General features: G+C 35.6%; 1 protein-coding gene across 2 annotated transcripts in view; it reads right to left on the bottom strand.

Annotated features, from left to right (window-relative positions):
* Positions 1-2,284: 2,284 nt before the first annotated feature.
* Positions 2,285-21,705, bottom strand: part of CCNT2 (cyclin T2) — a 43,572-nt gene continuing 24,151 nt past the window's right edge. The window contains exons 5-10 of one of the 2 annotated variants that reach the window (XM_012650536.1): positions 15,866-15,928; positions 12,327-12,372; positions 10,545-10,708; positions 6,566-6,636; positions 4,946-6,104; positions 2,285-4,844 (exon numbers count right to left, since the gene is read on the bottom strand). In XM_012650536.1, coding sequence (XP_012505990.1) covers positions 4,777-4,844; positions 4,946-6,104; positions 6,566-6,636; positions 10,545-10,708; positions 12,327-12,372; positions 15,866-15,928 — 1,571 coding nt within the window. In that variant the 3' untranslated portion in view covers positions 2,285-4,776. Of the gene's footprint in view, positions 6,105-6,565; positions 6,637-10,544; positions 10,709-12,326; positions 12,373-15,865; positions 15,929-21,705 lie in introns of both variants that reach the window. The other variant, XM_012650534.1, reaches the window with a different exon arrangement.

The following is a 21,705-nucleotide window of genomic DNA, read 5'->3' on the forward strand; positions in this document are numbered from 1 at the left end:
AATTACTCCTAGCCATGCAAGCTTCAATACGTCTTGCTTATCGGCCTATCTAAACAACCTGTTAGGCAGGATAGATAATGTAAATTATAGAACTAAAAGGGAAGAGGCAAAAACTGGCTGTGCCCAAATTGACACTGTGGAGTAAAAAAATGAATGCATGGTATCAGAGATAAAATGTTTTGAACATTTCAGTCCCACTGGCAAGATCATCTCTATCGTAAAGTTTTGTTTCAGGCAAACTTCTCTTACAAAACAAGCAAACTTCTGATTTTGACTTACATATGTCAGTTTACAGTTAACAGATTGTTCACTGATTTCAGACATTACTGTAGCTCTGATTCCCAAATTAAGACATTTGCATCTTAACTTGGTACCCTAGGATACAGACAGAATGTGCTGCTTTTTCAATGCAAAAATCCCTGTCTAAATCAGCATATCTTAAACAACTGGGCACATGAAATTAGTACCTATCATCCTGTGAACTCAGTGAATTCAAGTTTCTCAAGTGTGAGATTTGCTGATCCTTCATCTGGGTGAATGTAGTTAGTGAATTTTATAGCCTCCGAAGAAAGCCTCCTGAGGCAGATTATTGAATCAAGAGAAATACACAATCAAGAATTCTTCCTAACAAAAGCTTCCAAATTTTTCTCAGCAAAGACATCCTACAAGTCACTTAGCATTTTAAGCACAGTAGCAGGTGGGAAGTATTGCTTTTCATTTAGATAAAACTGGAAATGATGAAATGTCTTGAGAATAGAACTGTCTTCCTCTATAGATGCTACCATGTTAAAAAAAAAAAAGTTATTTCTGTGGTAAATGCAAAATGCTGAAATATCTCATCAACCAAGTATACTTATAGAGTGCATACTATTCATGCATATGTAAGCAGTGGTTTATTTCTAAGGTTGGTTAAGGAATATAAATCAGGAATTTAAATTCTAAAATATAAAAGAAAATGTGCTTGAAAACCCTTTAAGGCAAGGTATTTGGTAACTAACAAAAACATTTTAAATTGGTTCTCTTAAGTAGACCTCAACTAGTCATTTCTTTAGTTCAAAGAGGATAGGCCAAAAAATAAGTATCCTACATAATTGCAATCTGTTGGTACAAAGTAATATAAGCAGCCCTTCATGACATTCCTCGGCAAACCATTAATGGTAGAAATTTTAAGTGACTATGAATATAAGAACTTTAACCAGAACGAATCTGTACACAGAAGATCAAAATGCATATATAGGCTGGGCGCGGTGGCTCATGCCTGTAATCCTAGCACTCTGGGAGGCCAAGGCAGGAGGATCACTTGAGGTCTCAGGAGTTTGAGACCAGCCTGAGCAAGAGCAAGACCCTGTCTCTACTAAAAATAGAAAGAAATTAATCGGACAACTAAAAATATATAGAAAAAATTAGCCAGGCATGGTGGCACATGCCTGTAGTCCCAGCTACTCGGGAGGCTGAGGCAGAAGGATCGCTTGAGCCCAGGAGTTTGAGGTTGCTGTGAGCATGGGCAACAGAGCGAGACTCTGTCTCAAAAAAAAAAAATGCATATATAACTGCTTTCAAAGATATAAACTTAGGGCTGACTACATGCCTTTTCAGTATTTAAATACCTCCAAGTAGGAACATTGCAAAGTCTTACCACCAAAGGATACCATCACCAGTTCTGTTAAATAGGCCTCCGAGAATGTTTCTGTGAATAAACACCCCTTTGCTTTGGCTCTGAAAATATATTTTAAAATAGCTAAGGCAAATATTTATGGGGACATAGCTCAATATTGGGAAATTAGTTGGAAGAGGTAGAAGTAAAGCATTTCTTTGCAATGTGTTTCTGCATAAAGGTAACAAATCTGTGATCTAGGGAAAACACAACTTAAAAATGAATCACTCTTTTATAGGATGTTTAAAGATAATGCTTTTTAATATTTCAAATATTTAAAAAAATCTCATCAAAATGTATCACCTTAACAGTATTTTGCACATGTGGAATTTCATATCTAAATTTGATGATACTATTTTGGTTTACTTATGGCTACTTACAAGAAGACTCACAGTAATAATGTCCATTCATCAGAGTCTTTTTCTTTGGTAGAGCCTAACGGGACCACGCGGACGAACTATCTTATGCAAATGAGATAGTTAAAGCAAATTCATAGTAATATGAATTATAAGGGTTTTCCTTTAATGGAAATGAAACTTAAAAGGATTTCCATATTTATCCCCATTGTGGTTTTGGAAGCTTAATATCCTGTTCAGAGATTAAAGAGTTTGAATAGCTCACACAATCCTGTAAAAATTACAACTGGCTGCCCTTTAATAAATAAAGTCATTGTAAAGAATTACATTTACAGAGTGAAAAGTGAATACATAGCATTTCAAATTCAATTTTGGAAGTACTAATAAGTACTGACCCATAACAATATACACTAGCTATCTTTTTAACTGTCCATCATTAGCACCAATAAAGATTCAACAAAATTACCTTTATTCCCACATCCTCAAAACAATTCTGCAAATTCTTAGTGAAGTTTAACTATAGTCACAGACCTTAAATATTCACATTGTTTTCTATGTCTACTGAAAATAAATTCACTACTTTTCTGAATATTCTTTACAAAATCTTATTAAAATTCCTGGTATTATCGTCCCCAATTATACAGTAGCACAACCACCCTATGTAGTTTCACATGATAGCTCTGTAGAGGTTTCACATCTAAATTACCAAGAAAACCCTTCCCTCCCTCACCTTGCACTCAGCTTAATTCTATACTAGTCCTTGGATTATGTACCACTGATCAAAATTGGTATAATTGATTAAAATCACCATGTTTATGGATACAATATTATGCCATACAGAGCAACAAAGTTACACATAATGACAAAGATTACTAAAGTTATGCAAGACAAGAACAAACGTTAGGACATGCTAGCTAGGCAAAGTCCCTAGAAAGAGGCTCCTAGTATCCCAAGTTCAAATAACATTGACAAAATAATAAACAATTAACTTAAGAAAATTATAAAGCTACTGGCAAATTAGGTAATTGCTAAATAAAAGTAGAGCACGAGATTAAACTCTCTAATATTTACAACTGCAACAAACTTGAGTAAAATTACAATTGTGCACATATCAGTGGCTTTGTAACAAAAATAATTCATATACACAGAGGAAAAATTAAGACAGTTTTCAGCTCAACAGAAGTTGAATCCAACCCATCTCAAAGATACGCAACAGCTCAAAGATTTACCACAGGATAAATTCAAGCTTAGCTGATAAACAAGAGCCATGTTACTGGTGTTTAAGACAAAACTGAAACAAGTTAAAGTCTATTGTTTGATCAGAAGTCAGATGACTGTGCAAACTTTACCTCAACAGAAATATACTGATATGTGCAAACAAATCTAAAACCCCCACTAGTGGTTCGCCTGGGAGGCTTTTTTTTTTCTTAGACCTTCCTGATAATAACCATAAGCTATAAATACAGGTACAATGCACAGTCAGTGATCTTTTCTTTTTTTATTATTGTTAGAATATAAAAGAGAGAGCATAGGTTTAATTTCATTTTTATAAGGAAGACTGCATTTACCTGAAAAAGAAATATGGCATCACACACAAACACACTTTAGGGGAGGAATATATTTAAGAATATAGTGTCATTCTGAATGTTAAAGGAAAAGTGATCCCTGTTTATTGTTAAAATATGTAGTGTTAAGTTCTTTAAGGAAAGAACATACTGATTCTTTACTATGTAAGTTTTTGTGAATTTAGTTTTCAAATCACAGTAATCCACGTAACCATTATTAACAGCTCTATTTTATAGTACTGCAACAAGCCAACAAACACTTAAATGCACTTCACATCAAGAGTATGTAAACTTTATTCTTTCCTCTTCAAGCCTTCAGAAAGTTTAGGGGCTATTTCAGCAGCCAATCTGGTCAGAACCTCTGAAGGCAAAAGTTCAGTGCCTCACGGTGTAAATGACCATCTGTGGCACTGCATACCCATCTGGTAGTGAAGTGTCCCCCATCAGTGGCTTCCAGTAAGGCCTAGAGTTTAAGGTTAACATAAAAAAGTGCCACCTTTGTTTTAGATTAGTGATGGACTCTGACAAGATAAAATAAAGTTATTCTGTATATTGTTATACTTACAAGCAGCTCCAATCCTGAGTATTTATGGTAATATCTAAACATACAAAAATGTATGTACATTTTTCTCCACTCTCTTGTAAACAGTTATCAGTATACTGTTTTATCCCTTTATCATTGAAACATGCAAATCATACATACAAGTATAAATACACAAAAGAAAACAATTTACACTCATTCAAAAGCCAAGCAACAAAAAATAGCTACAGTATTCAAATTATAAATAATGAATGCTTGAGGCATCTTATATTCCTAGAAGCAGCCAGCCATTCATCCTAATGTTCTTAGCTGCAATTGTAGAAATACTGAGTGTTGCACCTTCCATGCTTTTACAGTATTTATAACACTATCATATGTGGAGATAAAGACTTGTTTACTATAATCTCTTCTTTTCAGAATGAAGAATAAAGCAGCACTTACAAATGTTGAGGCAGTGGCAGCAACAGCAGGTGTTACCACTGCTATATCAGGAAGAATTTTTCCATTCTAACAATTTTTAAATTAAAAAAAGTAAAGGAAAAATCGACCTAAACAAATTATTACATGTTCATTCCTTGGGCACTTAACAGCGAGTCCAGCATGTCGAATGTGTCTTTGTAGTCCATATGCTGGCTGTTTGTACTGTACTCGTGATTGGCATCAGGACCGTTGGTCTCCACTGGCTTCTTGTCCAGTTTCACGAGGGTGCTGAGATGTCCGTAGCCCACCTGGTATGTGACAGGGGGAGGAGGGGGTAAGGGATGGTTAAAAACAGAGTTGTGAGAGGATATATACTGCTTAACAGAGGAGGAAGAACTAGATGAACTACCTGAACTTTTGGAACTTTTGCTCATTTTGGAGTGATGGTTGTGAGACGCATCATTGATATGCAGCTTCTTCCTTGAAGAGCTGGAACTAGAGGAAATGCCATCACTGCTCAGGCCAACAGGACTCCTCAAAACAGTGGGTGGTAGTCCATCAGCACTGTGTTTACTGCCACCGCTGCTGCTGCCACTATGTGAGTAGGAATGCTTGTGACTGCTGGCGTGGTGGCGGTTTGAAGGATGCTCCTTGTGCTTCTCCTTATGGTCTCTGCTAATATGCGGGCTTGAGTGCTTGCTCTTCCCACTGCCTTCATCAGAAGAGCTGTGTCTTTCTGAGGAGGAAACTTTTATCTTCATTTTCAGTTCTTCTTTACTGGCGCTTTTATCAGTGGGTGGTATTGGAATCCTTAACTTCAGTGATCCACTCTTTTCCTTTTTATCTGCCATGTATTTTTCAGGTTTTTCAGGATTTGTGATGGGAATTTTCATTTTAATGGGAGAAGTTACAGAACTGCTGCTGGCTGCCTGTAACTGCACGTGTTTGTGTTGCTGTTCTACCTGGGCAGCTATATAATGATCCCTTACATCAAGATCAAGAGTTTCTAGCTTACGTTTTTCTCTATATTTATCTAATGACATTTTCTGAGGAATTATTCCAGGAGTAGCAGAAATTGGCCCATGGTGTTTACTGCCCCCTGCTTTATGAGTATACTCTTGCTTAATAGAAGAATGATCAGAAATTTTGTCAGGTCTGTGATGTAATCCTGAATGTAGCGATATAGAAGGTCCCTGCTGGAAGTTGATGTTGTACTGGCTACCAGACAAAGATGTCTCCTGTTTCTGTGAATATATCTGTTCTGTCCTTGCTGATTCTTGATGTTGAGGCCATTCCTGGTGTGATGACAAAGCATATGAGGTACTTGGCATTCCTGTTGCTAGCATTGACAAATTATCAGATGTATGGCTGTCTTGAACAGAAATATTTCCTGAATTTAGAGGTACTGGAGCAGGGAATGCTGATGTAGATGGTTTCTGAAAATTTGGGTTTGTAGGCACACCAGTGACACTATCTACTAAAATGGAATTCTGGACCAAAGATGAACAAGGAAGTGGTGTCTCTGACACTTGTCCATCTACTTTTGGTTTCCTACCCGTCTGATTTGCCTATTAAAATAAAACACAAAAGAAGCGATGACAGCAAAGGAATTTAATACAAATTTCTTTGTTTACAAAGATTCTATATTAAATATTATGGAAGTAAAATCACCTGGGGATCAAGGTTTTATGTTGCCAGTAAATAAATGTCTTATTTAGAGTTACAACAGAAGGCTATAAAAAGTTGAAAACACTGGTTTTATAGTTAGAAACAAGTTAAATCCTAGCCCAGTATTTTAGAAAGTAATTTAACTTGTCTAGGCTTTAGTTTCCCATTTGTAAAATGAAGAGAATATTTCTGTCATAATGACTGTGAATATAATATACTTTAGCAAAATCCACTGGACACACTAGTTGAATATATATGTGGCTTATGATACACTGTATTTAGGAATATTGAAAAGACTATTTAACCACAAAAATTCAAATTGGTTAGCTATATAATTGTTAAATCCTGCCAATTCTCTTACCCTCCAGTTTCGAATCCTCTTCAACCTACTAGGCGTTTTCTCCAATATTTGTAGAAACTCATGTGTTAGCTCTAAAAATAAAATTTAAATTTAAAACTTAGAAGGTGCCTTTAGGATTTAAATTTCTCTTAAACGGGCATATTAAAAAGGGACCATAAGAGTTCATCTACCTCACTTTTACTCTCCTATTCAAACTGTAGTGTATATAGAAGTAGATACAATTCTGAAAGCAAATCCCTTTTGAACAATTACTTTTTTCCCTGATTTACTTGCTTAATTAGAATCTCTGGAAAATTTAGTAGCATTAAAAATACCCTCTCAGATAAAAAAAATCTCCAATTATGCAAACAACACAGTAATTCTTGTTGCAGACAAGATCCGTCAATGGATTCTTTAAAATTAGTGGACAAAAGTTTGAGGAAAAAGGAAATTTGTATATTCCCAACATATCTTCCCCAAGAAATTTATTAATTACCAAGAGAAAAATAACTTTATAGTAGAGAAACCCAGCAGATACCACTTTAACCAAGTGATCATTGTTGACATTACCAGTGATGTCAACCATGATCACTTGTTGTATCAACGTTACACCCCTTGATCTGATGCGCCAAGCAGGACACAATCTAATTCTATAGTATTCTTGCTAAAAATGTAACTTCAATCTCATAATGAGAAAACATTAAACAAACCCCAATTGAGGAATATTCTATAAAATTAACTGGTGATTATTCTTCAAAGTGTCAATGTCATAAAAGACAAGAAAAGATTGAAGAACTGTCACAGATTGGAGGAAACTAAAGGGACATGTCAACTAAACGGAACATGGGATTCTGGAATGGAAAAATATGGAACTTTGAATAAAATCTGTGGTTTAGTTAATATATTGTATTATCATTAATTTCCTAGTTTCATAACATATTGTTATATAAGATGTTAACACCAGAAGAAGCTGGGTGAAGGATATACAGAAACTCTATACTACTTTGCAACTGAAAAAAATTCCTCCACTTATATTTCCTAACAATCAACACTATTAACATACTAGTAAATTGCTCTGGTCATAATTTTATATCAGTTTTCTTAAAATTTAAGATTACAATGAGATAATCCACTTTTCCAAAGTGGTGTGGTTATGATGAATTATGGTTTTATACCCCAAAACAGTGTCACTAACAGTTACCTGCCAGTCTCAAGACAAGTATTAATTAGTCGAGTGAGTTAGAATACCAACTGATATTAATAATGCCAACTGGACCCCAATGCTGGAGGGAACCTCTGTCAGTAGACACTACAGATGCATTAATTATTTTTTAGTAAACAGTAAATTCCTTTATATAAACTATTCTAAGCAAATGCTAAGACTGACAATGACAACAAAATAGTTTGTCTCAAGAAAGCAAAGAACATGCAAAAATTCTACAGCATTATATGTCTACAAGTGTGATCACTATCCAAAACTAGTCCGGAAAACAGTGTGCTAATAATTACCCACCCACTCCCAACCAAAATCTAAGCATTAATTTTTCAAGATGTAACTTTCTTGACAATTTCATGACTATTCCCTGCTAAAGTCTCATGAGATTTTTGATCCAGTTTGGATGAAAGAAAATCTAATGCCTGGACCTCCACTTCCTCATTGGAAAAAAAGACTACTTTTCTGCTTGAAACTAGTAAATGTAGCAAATACAAGGCATTTTTCGTTCTAACATTAGCAAGAAATTGTTTTGACTCAATTTCTTTAACAGTTTGGTTATCAAGCACTAAATGCACATCAACTTCCTGGGCCAAAATCTGGTACACAAAATGTAACCTTTGTTTTTCTTTTAAATATCCTACTCCATTAAATTTTATAGCAGAGGAACAAAAGACTGTCAAATAATCTGCTACTGTAAATAATTAGCTGCGTGTACAAAAACCACAGTATGATACCTAAAATAGAGGCCCATCTCCCTCAAAGTTAATGTCCAAGCCAATGTTTTTTTTTTTTTTTTTTGAGACAGAGTCTCACTGTGTTGCCTGGGCTAGAGTGCCGTGGCATCATGCTAGCTCACAGCAACCTCAAACTCCTGGGCTCAAGCGATCCTACTGCCTCGGCCTCCCAAAATGCTAGGATTACAGGCGTGAGCCACCACGCCCAGCCCAAGCCAGTGTTTTTTTCTGGAACACAGTCATTAACTCAACTATTTTACTTCAGATATCACACTAAAATTCAGATATATCTATCTTAAATTTTAGATGATTTTTGTGATCAAAACATAAAAAAAAGCTGCTATAATAATGTGCTAAAAGTCTTAACTGTATTAAGTTTTCCAAGATTCCTATTCTATTGATCTCCAAATGAATAATGAACCTGAGCTTTTTCAAAACGAAAGTAGCTCCTGTTGTGTCAAAAAATCTCCATAAAACACAAAACTTCACCTATGACCTAAAAGCAGGATAAAAGACAGATTATTTTTTTGTAAGCTTTACTTTAGCACTATGTATATAAACTATTTTTAAGATTATGCCTACCTAATCTTAACCTATTAACTACTAAGATAAAACAGTGGCATACATAATCTGAATTTTTAAGCTACAGAATAGATAAAAACAAATCAAAAAGGCCCCATGGTTTTTAGAAGATATCATTTCAACTCATTGAAGATTTTCTTCCCTCTAAATAAACTTTGAAAAGCACCTGCCAATTCAAAGAAAACAGCCAATCATGCAGCAATAATATGGCATGAGATATATAATCTTGAGGCAAGTTTTCAAAAAAGATAAAAAATTAGAAAATAAACAGATCCAACAATGAATCATATTTTACACAACAGGAGTAGGAAATGATGGCCAGTTGGCCAAAGATGGCTGCCGCCTGTTTTTATCAACAGTTTTCCTGGAACACAGTCATACTTATTCATTCATAAATTGCTTATGGCTGCTTTCCAGATACAATGGTAGAGTTCTGTAGCTGCAACAGAGAGTTTACGGCCCACAAATCCATTACCCTTTGGTCCTTCACAAAAAAGGGTGCAGACTTCTATCTTAAAGATTTTACTGTAAGACCACATTTCAAAGCTACTCAGGTCTCTCAATGTAACAGATGTTCCCAAGAGCAATAAAAGTGAATTCTGTTTTCCAATTAACCTCAATTTTGTAAAGGGAGCTATGAAAAGTACTGGCCCCCCGCAAAAGCTAAAAACCTGACATGTCAGTTTAGGTGTACCTATTACAGAAGAAGTGTTACCTAGTTCCTTTCTGAAATCTACAGTGCATGGTTAAAATGTTTGTATATCCCAAGAATCTCCCATCTCTGGCCAGCTTCTTTTATTTCTCAACTGGAAAAGTTTCTTTCTTATCAAAATTCCCAAATTACAGGCTTATAATCTACAGAACTCATACCCCCAAGTTTTTGTTGTATATTCATATTTAATAATGCAAGGTAACAATGCACTACAGAGTAGGAAATATTCCAAAAAGCCCGTTAACATCCAACTTTGAGTCTACAATATTTAAAACTCAACAGAATTAGCATACTTTAAATAGGCATTCTTGTCCTACAGAATTCTAAATCGTATTTCTCTGAAAAGTCCGGAAAGGGCTTTAGATACTCAGTCATGGTTAATACACATTGAACTAGGGTTTTTCTTTAGGCTAACAAATTCTTATTTTCATCGTGTTCATTTGATTGTGTAATTATACTTTTTACTGTCAAACTGTTAAAATGAAATTACATTTATGTTTTTAAAGAGTCCTTGTCTTTTGAAATACAAACTAAAATATTAATAGATGAAATGTTATTTCGAATTAGCATTAAAAAACTGGAGTGTGTGTGTGTGTGTGTGTGTTGGAGTGGCCAGAACTGCTAACTGGTCAGGTGGGCAATGAGTATATGAGAATTTAGTTTTTCAAACCTATAAAGGAGTAGATAGAATTTTTCCATAATAAAAAGTTTAGGAAATATTTCTAATGTAAAAAAAGATTACTTTTCTCTACTTACCATCTAATAATTCTAGTGTAACTGTAGGATCGACATATTCCCACCAATGCTTTCCATCAGTTGACACAGGAATCTCCCAATTGGACCATTTGCAAGCCAAATGAATGCATACACATGCTATCACTGTTGGTTTGTACTGAAGACAGAACGTTGTAAGATGCAGACTGTTGTACAGCAGGTTTGAAAATGAAGAGCCACAGAAATTCAAATATGTAAAACAAAGAAAAACATTTGCCAATAAGATTAGAGCAAAATTAAAATTATAAAGGTTTTAAGTCTAGAGTATAAAACCTTATTAAATTAAAAGCTAACAGTTATAAAATTCTAATACTAAAAAAGCTAGATTATGAACATTCCTTTCACCTTCACATGCTGGAGTATTATATTAATATTTTACTAACACTAATTAATTATTAAAATTAATATTTTTAAATTTTGTTTTTTCAACTAAATTCAAAGTATTTTATAAAGGAGGGGAAGATCATATATTTGCAACAATCACTATATGTAACACTTTAAGCTTTTTGTGGTATTTTTGTTTCTTGTGTAACATCACAGTAAAAATGTAAAGAAAAGGACTATTTGTAAAATTGACAAAGTAATTTCAATGTCACATTATAATCAGGGACTGTACCATTTGATGTGGCTTAAAAAAGGCATAATTCTCTAGTAAAACAAAGAGAATTTAACACACATCTATGTAAGTAAACTTTTGCCTTCTTTTCAACAAAGCCACAAAGAAAACTTACCTTTCACCAAAGAGCTTCAAGGCCTACTGTTGCTAAATAGTACAAAAACAGTACCCTTTTCTCCTCCCACTATATACCAAATATTGGGCATGAATCATCTAAACTACCCTTTTATAACTGAAGTTTGAAAATTTAAGATTTTGGTTTTTTTTGCTCAGAATTACTAGTGATAGAGCTTAAATCCCAACAATAAACATCTGAGAAAATATATTGGTATTTGCCAATCCAAAATTGTAAATAAAGGTTATCAGTGTCACAAGAAATTAAGGACCACACAAAGCTGGTTTGGTCTCCTTCTCCCCAGTGACCCACTTAAAAAACAAATTTAAATCATTAATATAATCAATCTAGAACAGAATTATATATTAGATTAAAGGCTCCTTAAAACTATTCTTCCAGTTCAGTTTCAAAATTGATGAAAATGTTAACTGATCAGCCATAAACACATACCATTTTTGTGCTTTACATACACTGAAAAGGAAGTAAGGTTTTTTTTAAGTAAAAATTGTATTTATGTAAATCCAGGCACTGATAGGATTTGACTACTTCTAATTTACTACTAATGGGTATTATATGGAAAAAATCCCAAGTTATATAAATTTTATTTATTAAAAAACTTTAATGATTATTTTAAAGTTAAGATTGGATCAATGTGAAATTTAAAAAAATTGTCATTTAACTATAATTGTAAACTAAAAATAGCTTTATACTTACCAAGTTGCTCGAATTTCTACGTTAAGTTTAGCTCTTTGTAATCTTTAGCTGCTATTCAGGCTACCAATTTTAGACTTATGCACTCACAAATCGAGAATATGTCATCAGAAAGCACCACTACACTTCACATTGTGCATTTAACCCCTCTGTGCCCAAAGTCCCTTGTACAATACACCGCAAAGCAAACAGGAAGGTACCACCACAGTAGATGGTCCAGTCTCCTGTTGCAACAAGGGTAAGAGACACATTGAGGGGGCCCTGCATTAAAGGAAGCTATAGTGTGCTACAACAGTGCAACAAAGAGGGTCAGGATAACAACCTGTTGGTAGCCATGAAATAGGATGTCTGTGCCAAATCCTTGCTTGCTGTAAGAAAAGAAAAAAAAACGAAGACAATACTATCAGCTTTAACATGCAACCATCAAAAAGTTCTCAACACAACAAAAACTTCAAAGATTTGTACACAAAAAGTAAATTTTACTTACTACTTACAAATATCACAAGAGCGCCATCATTTTCTATACTACTGAAAATCTTCAACAACATTCACTCAAATGTTTCTTGCTATCCCCCAAAGATCTGAGAAACAAGCCGATTGCTTTTAGCTAGCCAGTTACAAGGGCTAAACTTGTTACTAAGTTAAGCATCTAGTCAGCTAAAAGTTGCAATAAAGCATTCTCCTGGATTTAAAAAAAAAAAGAAGAAGAAGAAGAAGAAAAGATTTTGAAGTCTAATACAAAATACAAAGAGTTGCCTGCCAGACTTAATCCTCAGTCATCATATTTAAGTTGGCTTAAATACTTCCACCAAAATAAAACAAACCAAACCCCCACCCCCCAAAATTCAGAGCACAAATGCTCAGTTTTTCATCATGCTATTAAGCATCAACAGTGAATAAATAACCAAGAAACAGCATTAAGGGTGTAGATACAAGAAGCTCCACTGCATTATTATATTTTTTTAGTTATAGAATCCAATTAAAGATAACACTTAGAAAAGATATGGGTACTCTAGGGGGATCAGAATGCTTCAACACTGGTCCCCCAACAGAAAAGAAATTTTTAACTAGCTTCTTAATTAAGACACTGAAAACAGTTTCCCCTTGTTATAGTTTTCCTTTTTTCTCCAATTACATTACAGTCACTGACATACCTTTCCCCTCCGCTCACCTAGGATCAGTTCACCTCATCTCCACCCCTCTCTAACATCCCTCACATTTCTTCCCCCTCCTATTGTTCATTCATGGCACCTGTAATCCCTGCTGCCCCATGTGGATCATCAACATAAAGGTTCTACAAAAGGGATTTGGGCTTAGCAGAGCTGTGCTAAGGAAGAGTGTCAAAGCATCAGATGTCTTGGAGGCAGTGTGACTTAAGTATGGCATTCTTTCCTGGTGGGGAGGGAAGGAGAAATCACAGAAGTGAAAGGTCCCTGTAAAATGACATTAGCCAATTCTGTAGCAAGGTAGCATTAACTTTCTCACCTCCGGGGCGGGGGTGGGGGGGGAAGGACTTTACAGAAATCAAATGTATTTACCCCTCCCAAGAATCAAAATATGTAGAGAAGAAAAAATAATTTTAAATTGCCATAGCAGTTTTCACCCAGGAATGTATCTAAATTCAATAATCTACAAACAGTTACTGTGCAAAAGAGAAGAATGGAGAGGAAATGTTTTGTTAGTTGAAAGTTGTAATAGAGCAAAGGAAAAAAAAAAAGACAACAAACACGAAAGACCATCTTTTAAATGGAGTGAGATGTAAACTGCAGTTACCCGAAATGTTAGTCAGACAAAATGATGTTAAATATATGTATGGTTTGTACTCAAATTTAAGAATCAGTCACATTTCAAACAATTACAACAAAAAAATCAGATTTAAATATTTTGTTTTGGATGATATATCCAATCTGTAGTTTTTGTAAATGTTTTAAAATTTACTATTTAATTTTTTAAACAAACTGACTTCATGTGTTTAGATTCTTTAGATGTAGAACATGTACAAAAAAATACTAAATTTTGATAAAGAATTTAAAGAAGCCAATTCAAATTTCACATTAATCTGAAAAACCAGTTTTATTTCCTACTAAGTTAATATACATAAGTGATATATTTTTTAACATATACCAACATTTTCCTTCAACTAATATGTTTCTGGCTGGGCACAGTGGCTCATGCCTGTAACCCCAGTGCTTTGGGAGGCAGAGGCCCAGGAGGATCGCTTGAGCCCAGGAGTTCCAGACCAGCCTAAGTGACATAGTGAGACCCTGTCTCTACAAAAAAAAAAAAAAAAAATTAGCCGGGCATGGGGGTGCACACCTGTATTCCTAGCTACTTGAGAGACCAAGGTGAGTGGAGCACTTGAGCTCAGGTGTTCGAGACTGCAGTGAGCTATGATCACACCACTGCATTCCAGCCTGCGTGACACAGTAAAGACCCTGTCTCTCAAAAAAAAAAAAACCAAACAAAAACCCCACAAAAAACTAGTAACTTAATTATATGGCTCTCTATTATTCTTACAAAGCTTAGCTTACCCTTTTAAAGCTTTCAGGAAAACAAAACTATTCTAAGCTTTTTTCCTTAATTCAACATCTACAACTAGTTATTGATACAATTCTATACTATATTGTGATACTGGGGGTGAGAATGCACTATAAAAAATATTCATCCACCCATGAAGAATAGGAACCACAATTAAATACGCTCTAGTTTACAAATGATAACCTGTGCTAGTAGGACCAAAAAATATAATTGGATTTTTAGAAGTCTAGTTCTTAAGGGCACTGTTCTATTAGACAATCTTTTTTTTTTAAATGTAGCCATTAATATACTAAAATGCTATGTAGGAATAAAATGAATTCAATTTAGAATGAAAAAATGTGAGAATATTTAGGTAACTACTAAAAATAAAATAAGGCTTTCAAAAACCTTACCCATTTTGTTTAGGATAAACCTAAAAAAAACTGATGGTAAAAGAATGAAACTGCAAAATTTCCTTTTCAAAAAGAAAGTAACAGAAAATGGCACACTAAAGGTCCCAACTGGTTGCTATGAATATGCTTCATACGGCAAACAGGAAAGTAGAAGTAAGAAGCAGCACAACATGCAACTGTGTAAAAAAATATTTGTAGAGATACAACAGATACATAGGATTCATTAATAAGGGTAGAAAAATGTCATATCACATACTTTACAAGCAGTAAAGCAATAATACAAGAACTTTGTACTCCTGTTCACAAGAGTTAGCTTAACAGGCACATCACAAACTATATGTAGCATGCTTTGTAATTATTTCCCCATTATACACAAAAAGGAAACCACTTTTAGTAATGCTAAAGAACTTTTAAAAATGTATTAAATCAATTTTGTTCAAATGAACATGGGTAAAACATTTCCAAAAATGACAAATCTGCTAACAAAGGCAATTTTTATCTGAAACATCTGAGGTTGGCCTCAAAATTCTTCAACTGTTATTACTTTTCAATGAGTCAAAGTTTGACATAAACCCCAGATTAACATTATTGTCTATACCTATGCAGTAATGGTCTACGTCTTAAATATTAACTGAAATGGGACTGGCAAACCCAATGGGGGATGGAGAGAGTACTAGTATTTGGAAGCCCTACAATTTTTTAGTGAAATGAGATTCTCACATAAGTTTAAAGGAAGTTAATGCACCAGCTAGAACCACCAATAGAAGAGATGAATAGGTAGAACACTAAAAAATAATGCTTCAAAATGTTATTTCCCCCTAATTTTAATAAAACTCAACAAAAGATTAGAAGAACAAAATAGCATCCAAATCAATTACAGATGACAGAAAGCATTAATACTTATCTTTAAAAAGTTTCAAAGATCACCTACCTCTTACTAGCTGGGTACATTTCACTACATCTGTGTGTGGGTGTTCAATGGTGATCTCAAAACCTGAAATGATAAGGACTTTTTTTTTCCTAATCACTTACCACTACAATACTTGCCTGAGAAATGCCATAATGTACAACATATCCTTCATTATTAAAAAAAAATCCAAAGACAAAGTTAAAGTTTCTCATCACTGACACGCTCAGTATACCTCCAAAGATAAAAAATAATTTCTCAAATACAATGTCTCAATAATGAAAATAAGGGCAACATTTATTCGAAATTGTGAATTAATCTGGGATTATCCTAAAGTTAGAAACAAATTAAAATCATGGCAAATAGAATTGATAAGCTGACGTCACAATTTAAGGAGAGAATTCTACTAAGTAGTATCTTTGATTCTTTAAATCACCGTTTCTAATACCAAAGATGAATTGTTGAAAAGCTTTCAATGACCAATCAACTGTTAGGTATGGCAGGGTTTTTGCTTTTATTAAAAATGGAGGTCGCATTTATAGTGCCTTCAGAAGCAGTAAGTGAATAAAATCCTAACAACTGAGTAATCTGGGTTTATAAAGTTGTTGTGTGGTCTATTTACATTTCTACTGTAACTGAACATGCAAAATACTTTGAAGCCACAGAAGCTATCTTCTAAATTCTAATGCCTCCCTTAAAATAATGTTATTCATTCTTAAGGCTTAAGAATGTGATACACAATGATTTTATATAATAAACAATAATTTATACTTTTCAACTTTTATCATTACATAAATGTTCATAACTTTTCATAAATTTATATAATTTTCCGTAACAAAACAATAACACACCAAATCATTAGATTTGGAAGAAATAAGATGCTCACTTTCATTTTTTTATCTTTTTATTTTATAAAAACATCAAATAAGTTACAGTTTATCTTTGAACAACACGGGGATTGAGGAGCTGACACCCTGTGCAGTTGAAAATCCATGTGTAACTTCTGACTCCCCCAAAACTTAACTACTAATAGTCTACTACTGTTCACTGGAAGCCTCATTGATAATATACAGTCAATTAGAACATATTTTGTATGTTATATGTATTACATACTACAGTCTTACAATAAAGTAAGCTAGAGAAAAGGAACTATTATTAAGAAAATCACAAGGAAAAGAAAATATATTTACTATTCATTAAGTGGAAATGGGTCTTTAACCCCATTTTCTTCAGGATGAGTAGGCTGAGGAGGAGGTGGAAGGTGAGTCAGGAGAGGCAGGCATGCTTGCTGTAACTTTATGGAAATACACTGTAATGCCTGACTTTTTGCTTTTTCATTTCTCTAAAACTGTTTCTGTTTCGTATCAACCCTTCTTCCACCGTTTGCTTCAGTTTTAGTGCCCATATCAGATAAGGGTCCATGTGGTAAAAGAAGTCAAAAGCAGTCTTCCTCACCATCTGGCACTGGTTTGGAAGCACACATCTCCATCAAGTTATCTTCTGTTAATTCCTGTGGTTTGGTGTCTATTAGCTCAATTTCTCCTAGATGCTTATTAAAACCCTTCACCCCCTACCTTTTCTTCTATATCCGCAGTCTCTTTCATGATTTCCCTGATTGGCTCTGTTGTAAATCCTGTGAAGTCATGCATAACATCTATCTTCTCCACCAGAATTTATTGTTTGGGGCTTGATAGCTTTCACAGTTTTTTTCTATAAGAACAATGGCATCTTCAATGCTATAATCATTCCTGACTTCCATGTTTTCTCTGTCGGGGCTCTCTTCCAAGCATTGACAATACTTTCCACAGAGTACTGTGTGTATTGAGCCTTAGATGTCCTCATTGACCCCACGATATAGAGGCTGAATTGGAGACACTGTGTTTGGGTACAAGCAGACCACTTTAATGCCTCTGATGTTGAACTCAACTCAATGCCAGGGGCACTGTCCAATATCAAAACAACTTTAAAAAGAAGTCCCTTACTGACAAGGTATTTTCTGACTTTTGGGACAAAGCATTCAGAACCAATTCAGAAAAGAGGTTTTCGTTTAGACCTTCTAGATATACAACCAAAAGACCAGCAGCTGGTGTTCATCTTTTCCCTTCAAGGCTCCTGGGCTAGCAACTTTATAGATAAGGGCAGTCTTGATGATAAACCCAACTGCATTTCCACAAAACACTAGAGTTAGCCTATCCCTTCCAACCTTAATTAAATCCTGGTGCTTGCTTCTCCTCTTTACTAATAAATGCCCTTTGCGGCATTTCCCCCCCTCCCCCCTGCCAGAATAGGGCACTTTCTTCTGCATTAAAAACCCATCCAGGGGCCCCTTCCCTGGGCCACCATCCCATCCCCAGCACCAGCCAAGCCAGGCAGGAAGCAGCAGCGAAGGGGCCAGGTGGCAGTAAAGCAGCCAGACATAAGCAGTGGCTGAGAAACTTGTCACAGCAGGCCCAAGGGGTGGACCTGGGCGAGCCGCAGGAGCACCAGGGGTTGTTTAGGAAGTGGCAGAAGCTCACCTGGGGGTGGGAGTGGGGGGCATCAAGCTCCTGCTGGATGAATACCAGGGCCTGAAGTATACAGGAGCCTGCCATTGCACTTTGAAGTTCAGGCCTCAGCAAGCCTGCATACTGTTCAGTCCAGGGAAAGAGGCTGAGCAGATAGAGAGTGGAGGGCTGGTGATGGACACCGTGGACAGACAGCTGCAGAGATGGCTCAGCAGTTCCTCCCAAAGCAACGATGCGAGCAGGCACCCCACTGTCAACAGGACCCAGAAGTACACTCCGAAGAGCCCCGGACATTTTGCAAGAGTGATAATGGACCCTCCTTTGTAGTGGAGATAACGCAACATGTAACCAAAGCCCTAAACCTAGAATAGAAATTACATACATCCTGGAACTGATATAGGAAACCCATCTAAAGTGAGATACGGTATTACTGCTTGCCCTCCTCTGGATAAGGTAGCCTTTTAGAAGCAGGTTTAAGTTAAGCCCCTAAAAAAAAGTAGTTTATGAGAGACCCTTCCTAGCATCCTATGGTAAGTATGTTAATATAACGATAAGTAAAAGAGAATAAAGTAAAACAATATGTCAAATGAATGGGTCAGGTGCTAATCACTATACATAAGTTTGCCTCTTTTGGGTCCCTGCCCCAGTTGGAAGCAGAGAAGTCAGTGGGACCCTATGAAGTGCCTCTAACAACTCACACCGCGTTAAAATTGTCAGAAGTGAAACCTTGGGTCCATCATACCAAAGCAAAGAGGTGTACCCCTCAGTGGAGGAACCAGCCTTAGGAGATCTAAAGTATCTGTTTGAGAAAAAGGAAAAAAAAAAAAAAAAAGAAAATGTTGATATTTTTGCTAATCATTTTTGGTTCTGTCTATAGGATAGAGGGACAACGATAACGCCTCAGTGCAGATTTCCTGGGGCTATTGACTCTTCCGTTGATCTGTCTTGCTGCTGGGTATATTATCCTAAACCTTGTTTGGCACAAGTATTTCTGTACATTTCTGAATTTGCAGAAGCCAGTCTCTTGGATCACTACAGGGCACAACTAATAGCTCTGCACTCACAAGGTCTCATGTTTCTTTTCTAACCCAGACCTGTATCAGACATTGTGTGCAAGGCAACAGTCCATTTCACCTTGTCAATCCTCAATGGTTATAATTATTGCTTGTACCCCTTTTCTCCTGAAAATCTGTACCTTCCGTCTAAAACATCACCCCAATTCAGCAGGAAATAGTTTGATGACGATGTTGCCCCTCCTCCCATGGATATGGAAGGGTAAAATTGATAGTGGGGAATATGTAGCAGAGAGAATGGCCTGAAAAAGGGAAACAACCGAAGTGCCCGTCAATCCATGAGTGGATTATCAAAATTTGGTATATGTTTACAATGGAATATTACTCAATCATAAGAAACGACAGTGATCTAGCACCTCTTATACTTTCCTGGATTAAACTTAAGCCCATTATCCAAAGTGGGGCACCACAAGAGCAGAACGGGATCCATTTGTACTCACCATCAAATTGGTATTAACTAATCAACACATAAATGCACATATAAGAATAACATCTATTGGATGTTGGGCAGGGGGGAGGGGGGAGGAGGGAGGAGGGGACGGGTATTTGTATACACAAGGAGTGCAATGCGCACCACCCAAAGGATGGACATATTGGAAACACGGACTTGGGGGGGGGGACCAAGGGCAACATACGTAACCTAAACATCTGTACCCCCATAATATGCTGAAATAAAAGAAAAAGAAAAAGAAAAAGAAGAAAAAAAAAAAGGGTGAAAATGTTTTCTGTCTTTTCAAAATCCCTCACCCTTTTTGAGAACTAAAACCTATATCCCTGCCTCAGGTCACTGGTCAGGAGGGGCAGGAGGCTGTCTTTTGTTCTTTGTGCCACAGGAGATGGCTCAAGGAAATTGTCCCAGCAGAAGTCATGAGATGGTCTTAGCTGAAGATGAGGATGAGTCTGGGCAGAGGTGACAAGATTCTCTTCACTGAACATGGGATGAATCCAGGTGGAAGTTATGAGATTGTTTTAGCCAAAAATGGGATTATGGGATTAATCAGAACCCTTAGAAACTCTGTACTTCTGCACAGAAACAGGACATTGGTACTTTAACATGGGAGTCTGCCAACCCCCTCATTTGCTGGCAAATTAACAAATTTCTTTTTCCTTCTCCTCAAATAAACAAAAACAAAAAAATGACCAAACCAAAACAAACAAAAAACCTGTTCAGACAGATATCCTTTCTCCTCAATGATCATCTTAATGGCATCCGGAACTCATCTGCTGCCTCTTGGCTGGCAGAAGCTGCTTCTCCTGTTATCTCAATACTTTTTAAGCCATATCTCTGAATAAATTATCAAACCATCCTTTGCTGGCATTACATTCTCCAGCTTTATATCTTCCAACCTTCCTTTTAAGTTGTCATTTAATGACTTTGCTTTTTCTTGCGTTATATTACAGTCTATATGGTATCCCTTTCTTATAGCAACCCTGCATCCACATAAAAGCTGCATTTTCAATGAGATAAAAAAGTATTTCACAAAAATGTGCAAAGTTTTCATGCCTGCTGGCACAGCTGCAGTGATGGCTTGAGGAATTTCCTTTTCTTCTTTTACACTGGTCCTTAGGCTGGATTCATTTACCTTGAAATGGCAGGCAACCACAGCTGCAGACCTCAATCTATGGTATACATCAAGTGATTCAACTTTTTCTTGTAATGTCATGACTTTTCTCTGCTTCTTGGTATTACTTTTACCATCATTAGGGGCACTTCATATGGGTCCTATGGTATTATTCAAAATTTCCAATATTACACTAAAAATGATAAAAAATACACCAGAACTTCAAGAGATCACTTTTTATTGTGATAGGCAATTTAATGGAGAGACAAACTGCTCACTTGAAGATGGTTAGTTTCACACATGCACTTCCCAGACACTTGAGCTTACAACAATAGCAACATGAGATGGCTATAAAATTATTATAGTAATACAGTACACACTATACTTAATTTTAGGTAGTTATGATTTAATACTGCATCTTTACATTTGTTTACATTTCTTTCCACTGTGAAAGGTGCCATGTACGGTCTGTGTGTGCATAAGTTTTAATTTTTAATAAATTTGTATATTATTTTATGGTAGTAAATGATAAAATACACTAGTATCTACATATATTTTACACATTCATGACATACCTTTTTCTTATTTTTTCAATATTTCTAAGCTACATGACTTATCTGTTTTCTCAAATTGTTACACATTTCCAAAAAAGTTTCTGATATATTTACTGAAAGAAACTGCATAAAAGTGGATCTGAACACTTCAAACCCATTCTGTTTGAAGGT

Source organism: Propithecus coquereli, unplaced genomic scaffold (assembly GCF_000956105.1).
Source record: "Propithecus coquereli isolate 6110/MARCELLA unplaced genomic scaffold, Pcoq_1.0 Scaffold33, whole genome shotgun sequence".
In the NCBI taxonomy this organism is placed as follows: Eukaryota; Metazoa; Chordata; class Mammalia; order Primates; family Indriidae; genus Propithecus; species Propithecus coquereli.